General features: G+C 38.6%; 1 protein-coding gene across 3 annotated transcripts; it reads right to left on the bottom strand.

Moving 5' to 3' along the window:
- Nucleotides 1-5819: 5819 nt before the first annotated feature.
- On the bottom strand, nt 5820-7901 carry HSFA2 (heat shock transcription factor A2). Of its 3 annotated transcripts, none has more exons than XR_013711636.1 (3): nt 7502-7900; nt 6323-7113; nt 5820-6247 (listed from the first exon to the last, which is right to left on the bottom strand). XR_013711636.1 is itself a non-coding variant. In XM_079051958.1 (3 exons), exons 1-3 carry the CDS (start codon nt 7832-7834, stop codon nt 6053-6055), a joined length of 1053 nt encoding a protein of 350 aa, XP_078908084.1. In that variant the 5' UTR covers nt 7835-7901; the 3' UTR covers nt 5820-6052. The 3 variants fall into 3 exon arrangements, 2 of the variants coding, with proteins under 2 accessions (XP_078908084.1, XP_078908085.1); XM_079051958.1 differs by having other exon boundaries at nt 5820-6089; nt 6431-7113; nt 7502-7901; XM_079051959.1 differs by having other exon boundaries at nt 6431-7113.
- Nucleotides 7902-8150: the final 249 nt, after the last annotated feature.

Consider the following 8150-nt stretch of genomic DNA (forward strand, 5'->3'; position numbering starts at 1 on the left):
GATTGAGGTTTTAATCATCTTTAGTCAAGGATATATATGAATTTTATGTTGGAAATGGCTCAACATAAGGAAATTCTATATATGGGTCCTTTATTTGCGTTCTAAAATTCGATTGTGATTACGGCATCCCTTTTCATAATCTGAATTATGAGAACATGGAAAATAGAAATAGAAATATTATAGCAAAAGACTGGTCTAGGATCATGTCTTTAAGTGAGACATCATTAATCGTGTCCCATATGCTTCGGATATAGGGTCGATTGCATGTGCTATAATATTCATCCTTTCTAAAATTTTCCAAATGCTCATGGCATTAAGAGGGGGAAAAGTCTAGAATTGGATATGACTAAAATGATTAAGCAATTGTCGAGGACAATCTAAGGTTTACCAAAGATTGGTTGCTCAGGGACAGTTGGGAGTATGGTGTAAATTTTTGGAGATGACCATTTTGACATATTCTGAAAAGAGGCAACTCTTGTTCAGAAGTGATAGTCAAAATGAGAATATGGAAATATTCCCATAGGTGAAAGTTTTTCATTAAATCTGTGTAAAATTTGGAAACTTAATGCAAGAAGGATGTTCAAAGCAATTTACTTTGAATTTGAGACTTCGTTTCCATGGAATGATCTCCATTGGAATACTCTGTAATGACTGTTGAAAAGTCTTTGTGACTTTGTGCATAATCATTACAAGAGGATCAGTGCATGTAAGTTTAAAATCTAACAAGATTTCGGTAAATGGCAGGAATTTGGAATTCTTGCATTTACAGTAAGGATTTGGGATTGTGAAATGAGAATCATTGGAATTATGTTCAATCGATCTATTTCACAGAGTAAAGATCATAGACAAACTTAGTGTGCATACTTGGTGTATGGCATAACTAATTTTTAGACAAACATAGTGTGCGTACTTGGTGTATGGCATGACTAGTGTTTAGAAAACATAGTGTACATGCTTGGAGCATGGGACAACTATTGTTTTGATTCAAGTATAAAATTGATAATTTGAAACAGTATGCAATGAATAATGTGTAATCAATATGGTGATAAATAAAAGATGTTCTATTTATATTCATAAGTTCTGAGACCATATTGGATTCGATTATTCTTGTGTTTCACTTTGCATGTTTTGACTTCCAGAATAACTAGGTCGTTCTTCCTAAATGACTAAGTTATTCAAACCATCCACAGTCGATAATACGTTGGAAGTAGGTATTAAGGCAAGACTGTCATGAAGCTGGTTTGTAGATGTCCAAGGTAGTGGACATAGCAAGAGTTTCTACAACATTCATGAGTGCTCATAAGTTCTGAGTATTGGATTAAACCCACGCTCATTTGACTCACTTCATGGATTTTATCACGAGTGATCATGAGACGATAATATCTTATATTCTTTAAACCTAGAGATATGATTTGTTGCCTATGAGTTGGTTATGCATTGATTGTACGTAAACGCATTGGTAACTCGATGTTATAAAACGTGCCTTTGCGTATGATTCAACAAGTAGTAGAACAAGCATATGAGTAGAAGTTTATCCATTCCTTTTACCCTTGAAGGGATAAAAGGGATATCTGTGGGCCCCTCGATGATTTAGTGATGACACCCCTAAGTGCTTGGCCAAGCCTTGACTGATTTGATTTGTTCAATTAGTCGGTCGTCATAAATCGGAAATCGGGAAACAACAAATGGACAGAGAGAATGATTATAATCCATGTCTCAGTCCATATCATATCTAGAATGGAGGAATATATGATCCCTTATCTAATGGACGCGTCATTGATTTGTTCAGAGTTCGACAGCAGCTTTTAAGAGCTACGATTGCTAGTCGGGCTTTGAAGTCATACGCAATAATAGTTTTAGACTTATCCAAGTAGGAGACTGTTGGATTAGTGTCTAAGTCCATAACTATAATTGGTATGTATTTGACCCGATTTGGCATGGTCCATTTGGGTTGCATGGCATATATTATAAGTTCTAATATATTAATATGAAATCATATTATTAATTAGTATTGATCAAGAATTAATTTGGAATTAATTTTGTGGTCAAAATGAGACTAATTAAATATATGGGGATTGATTGTGTAAATCATTCATTCTTATATATGTGGGCTTATGATCCATAGTTCTTCATGTTGGGCTAAACCCATGGAGTAACCCATGGATACTCCATGGAGGTTTTAACCCATAGAGCATGAAGAATATGGAAAGACATGAATTACATGGTGTAACCCTAATAGCCAACATATATAAGGACCCCATGGCTCAAGAAATTGGCACTAGTGTGTGTACACATGAGGGCTAGCCGATTTGAGCATAAGAACCTTTTCTCCCAAGTTATTCCAAGATGTTGGTGATGTTGTGTGAACCATTTGAGGTGTCACACTTGAGGCACTAGGCTCTTAAGATTCATGGAATCAAGCTACAACAAAAGGTATGTATTCTACCTTGTTTTATTACCCATGTATCAAAGATTGTATGCTAGTTAGGGTAATATCTTGGAAACTTCAAGTTTGCATGTATAATAGAGAAAACATAGATCCAATGTATTTAGGGTTGCATGTACACCATAGGAGTGTTAGAATGCTCAAAACCCTTCACCTTCGACCCACAAGTACTGTGAGGAAAACTTCCCTCACAATCTGAAATGTAGCTGAACAAATAACAGCTCCAACTGCTGACTCTACAGGTCACCTATACAACAAGCAGTGGCCTAATCTCAAACTACTGCTCAAAATACCCAAAATACCCTAAGTCAAACTTGGTCAAAGTCAAGATCAAAAAGTCAAAGATCCCCCCCCCCACCCTTTAGGTTGAGTACGCCCTACGTACTCCCTTCTACGCCCAGCGTAGAGGGTGCCTCTCAAGTCATGGGTTCAAAACCTGGTATGTGCAGCATACCTCCAGGTACGCCCAGCGTACCAGAGCTAATTCTCCATTTCACCATTAAGTGCTTATTTCATTGAGCCAAAGCACCAGACTTCAGATCCAAGTAAAAAGGGATGTCTTAATGGATAAAGTCTCTGACTTTATCCATTTGCATGCATACACGAGGGTAAAAACTCAAGCCCTTAGTCCAAAACTCATCCAAAGTCTCAAAACTCTTGCAAGGCTTAAAGAGAATGACAAAGCTATCATTTTTATGAATCTATGAGCTCAAAACAACAAAAAACTACATTTTAAGGACCTGGAGTAGCTCATACTCCACTAAACCTAACTATGGGACCAAAAGTATACACAAACTCTAGACTAGCAACATCTAAGCAATTAACTCATCAAGATCTCAATTGTATACCTCCAAATGATGCTTCAGGGTGAGATACTTATGGATCTAAGTGGTCTTGAGTTTCCAAGATGAATCCACTATCTTCTCATTCCTTTAAGAACAAAAAATTGCACTCACTTAAGCTGAAAGTGCTCACATAATGGATTAGGATTTACAAGGGACGATTTGGGGGATAGAGGCTGATGAGGCGAAAGGTCTTGAGGAGATAATAATGCTTAAATAGGGCTCAAACCCTAAAAATTAGGGTTTGACCCCCAGCCACGTACACCCTGCGTATGCTTGGGTACGCCCAACGTACTAGCACAAATACATGCCTTACATAAGTAAGCTACAGGACCAATTCTACAACAAATCAATTACTTAGGGTCAAAAATAAAATTACTTTAACAAGGGTGTTACAAATAAGGACATTGTGAATGTGAAGTGGGGCGATGGGATGTATGTAACGGGAGTGATCGATGTGAGTGACATGTATATGTGAACCATTGCCAACAAGAACATAATTTATTTTGCTATTATGGCTAAAAGAATGGAGTTTACATGTTTCCGAAGCCAAATGAGAAGTAGCCCCGGTGTCCATGTACCAAGTTGGGTCATGCGTGTCATTAATGGACATGGTGTTCATTGCACTAACAATGTCAGTGGGTTGGTCAGATTGAGTCAAAGGAAACCATTTCGACAGGGGAGTAAGCTCGGTGGTTTGATCAGCGGTGTGAAATGCAACAGTAGGCTGAAACGTATGATTTGTAGTGGCAGGACTGCTGCCAAGCAACTGCTGTTGCCCGACAAGTAAAGGAGGGTGGTGGCGTTGCTATTGTTTGGCGTAGGTGCGAGGAACAGACCAGGGGATGTAAGTCATTCATAGGGTGTCTAAGGCGGAGGAAAGTAGGACCACTACATCAGGAAAGGTGGTTGATGTGGAGGTCGAGAAGGGGCAACCTGCTGTTAGCGATTCTTTGGTGGATTGGTGGCTAGAAGAGTCGTTGCGGTTGTTGATGTTGCGATTGTTGCTCTTTATTTTGAGATGAAGTTGGATAAGCCGAATAAAGAATAGTTGGAGCAGATGTGTGGTCGAAATGATGTGTAGTAGCTTGACGGGGTCATGAGAAACGACTCTCCTCGTGAGTAAGGATCAATCGGGCTTGAAGCAAAGTCGGGAGAGGTGCTTTGTGGTGAATCACAACAGCAAATATGGTCATATTTTGGGTTTAACCATTGATAAAATATGTGACAAGAGTACGTTCCGAAACCGCATTACGGATATTACCTAGCAAGTCCGTTGTCACCTTCATCTTCTCGTAAACTTCATTGATTGATCGGTCTCCCATTGTCATTTTCCTTAGTTTCTACTCAAGTTCCATGATGTGTGCATCCTTGTTGTCACGAAACAAAGCTTCAATGTCAAGCCACCAAGAGTTGACGATGAAGTCGGGTTTTGTAACCATGTTGAGAAGCGATTGAGTCAAGGTTCCATAGATCCACATCTTGACAAGAGAGTCAATAGTGAACCATTATGTGTCTTTGTCATTTTGAGGTTTCGGTGTGCCATCAAGATGCCTAGAACACCAAAACCGGTACAATGGGTTTGAAACAACTATCGCCATGAATCATAGTTGAGTTGATTCAAGTTCCATGATGTGTGCATCCTTGTTGTCGCGAAACAAAGCTTCAATGTCAAGCCACCACGAGTTGACGATGGAGCCGGGTTTTGTAACCATGTTGAGAAGCGATTGAGTCAAGGTTCCATAGATCCACATCTTGACAAGAGAGTCAATAGTGAACCATTATGTGTCTTTGTCATTTTGCGGTTTCGGTGTGCCATCAAGATGCCTAGAACACCAAAACCGGTACAATGGGTTTGAAACAACTCTCGCCATGAATCATAGTTGAGTTTATTCAAGTAAAGAATAAGAGGGACGAAGGTTTTTATATTGGTGATTTCATACGGTTTTGTGTTGCCGCCATTAGGGTTTGAGGACTAGCCGGTCATGATGTAGAAAGAACAAGGACGAGAATGGGGGAGATCCTGATGAAGGAAGACAGCAGCAAGACGAAGGAAAGAGGTGGCAACGTAGGTGCAAGGGTGGAGGAAGGGAAGAGGCTGACAAATCACTCAAGATCGACATAATGGGTTTTTATTTGTATTGGGAAGTATTGGTGGGAGCCCCTTAGCTCTGATACCATATTAGGGTTTGAATATTTTTCCATAATGAGATTACCTTCACTCTACAAAATATATACGTACAATCATACAATCCAAATGGGTTGACAATATTAAATGGGCAAGACTAACCGGGCTATAATATAACAGGAAAGACTAATGTATGTTGGACAGAGTAACTCAAATGGATGTTCCGGGTTTTCAATGGCAGTGGGGAGGGTCTAGACTGTGCTAAAAAGTAGCAGGTGGATTTGATTCAGAGGGTGGAGAAGTTTACATTTTCCAGCAGCAGTGACACATGGGTATTTATATTCGCTATTCTAAAAAGAATCTAAGGATAGTAGAATTTGATTTTGTATAACATTTTTTAAAAGATATTTGGCTTGACTTGCAGTCCTATGAAAGCCTACTGATTAAAAACTTCCATTCCATCCATCTAAAATTTATACACCACTATATATACAAAAACACATAAATACCTCTAAAACCCTCATCATGGTAAAAGTATGGGACAAAAACTTCAAGACTGTCAAAAAAAAAAAAAAAAAAAAAAAAAAAAAAAAAAAGTTGACCCAACAGAATTCACCTTCACTTTCAGCTCTAATTTTACCCCTCCAACTTCTGTTCCTTGTTTCTTTGGCCCCTGCAAGAAACAGAGGTAATAAATAAAGGGCTGTTTTGTGTCGAGATAAATTTACAGTTTAGAAAATAAAAAAGAAAATCCAGTAAATAGAATAAAAACAACAAAAGGATACAAGAAACCAGCAGCTTGGCCTCCTTGCAAATCCACAATCTTCTCAGCTGTATAGAAAACGTACATCAGATGCAGAAAGTAGTGTCAAACATGCAAACTTAAACAACAAATTAACATTTTACCACAGAGATACTAAAGAATCATATGCATCTCTGACTTGTACTAAAGAAGACGTGGACTTGCAGACACCCACAAACAATAAAATCTCAATAATTTAAGCACTTGATGACCTTAAATACTCCATTTGATCCACTAATTCTTGCAAATCCTCATCCCATTCAAGTTGTTGACCATCTAAATCATCAAGAACATCTTCAGGGTGTTTCTCAATCTTCAATAGTTCTTCCCATAAATTCGAATCATCTTCCAATAAGCTTGAAACATCTTGATTTCCCACATCGCTGCTTGATTCATCTTCAACAGTGGTCGCAGGAAATGAATCCAGACCATCATCAACTTCTTGTAGATTCTCAAAGCTTGGCACCATTGTTAACCTTCTTTTACGACCAATTTCAATGTGTTCTTTTTCCCTGTGTGCGTATTTATCCATGTATGTTTGAAGGAATTCGGGATTTGAAAATGCTTTTGCGAGAAACCCCATCGTGTTGTGTTGTTTTCTTTCGGTGGATCTTAATCTGTTTTCCATGGCTATGAGTTGGTCTTTTGAATGCTGTTGAAGTTGCCTTAGACGTACGATTTCTGCCATTAATAAGCTTCTGTCTCTTTTGAGTCCTTCGAGTTCTTCCTCGATTCCGTATTGACCTACTTCGATACATGGGCCAAAATCATGCTTTTGTTGAGTGGATTGGGATATGTTTCTTCTTCTTCTGATTGTTTTTAGAAGATGCCTTTGACCTCCGAGAAATCCTTCATTTGCAAATTCCCACCTGTCTGGATCCACTTTTCTAAATCCCTGAATCCATTTTGCATAAAATTTCGTATTCAGTACCAAATTAAAGCAATTATTTTGAACAACAGACATAAACGAAAAAAATAATCTGAAGATGCACAATGTGTCAATGTGATATGCCCTAATTGATGATTTTTCAATAATCAACACAGATGGATCAATCTAAGAACACAAAAAAGCATTGCATTCTGAGAACAAGAAGGATCAACAAAAAACGCAGTGCAACGTGTAATTAACACGATTTTTCACAGATAAAACTACTATTATAACCTTCAATCATAACACATAAAAGAAATACTACTAAATCGTTTTATCGAATTCCTTGCAAACAACAAATAGCGTCCCATCGTCAACGGCTCAATGTAGGTATGAATGGAGAAGCTGGACTTACATAAGTATTGAGCTGACGGATGAAGCTAGAAAAATTGCCATGCTTAAAATACCTCGGAAGCAGAGTAGTGGAAAACTTATGAGAATCCCAAACAACAAAACTATTCCTTCCTCTACTCCACGAAACCACCGAATCAGTCGCTGGATCTTCCACCATATCGAAGGTTTTCGTCAGGAACGGCGGAGGACCTACCTCATGCAACCCTTCCCTCGGCCGCGGCGAAGAAGACGAAGACGATGAACCAGCGGTTGCGGCGGTGTTCGTAGACGATATAAATGTAACCTCCTCTTCTTTCACACTCACTCCTCCTTGCAATTCAGTTTTCAAGTCCATTGTCAATGAAATCTCTTCGATTAATGTCTTGTCGATGATGAATGTCTTATTCAGCTTGAAATGGGTGTTCGGAGTATTAATAGGAGAAGGAGGAGAAGGTTCTAGAGGATAAAATATCAAAGAAGGTTCTTGGAATCATGCTGTGAAACTTGTACAGTACAAACTGCAAATGTGTGTTTTATCTGAAGATATTTACTTGTAAAAGTGGAAGTAACATCTATTTACTTGTACTGTACAAGTAAATAATGCGGTAGCTGTGTGTGCATATGGATTAGACTGAGCACGTGTGATGTAGTGTGTGGGTTAAATCCGGACA

This window comes from Lactuca virosa, chromosome 5 (assembly GCF_052849685.1).
Source record: "Lactuca virosa cultivar CGN04683 chromosome 5, Lactuca_virosa_CGN04683_v6, whole genome shotgun sequence".
Taxonomy (NCBI): domain Eukaryota; kingdom Viridiplantae; phylum Streptophyta; class Magnoliopsida; order Asterales; family Asteraceae; genus Lactuca; species Lactuca virosa.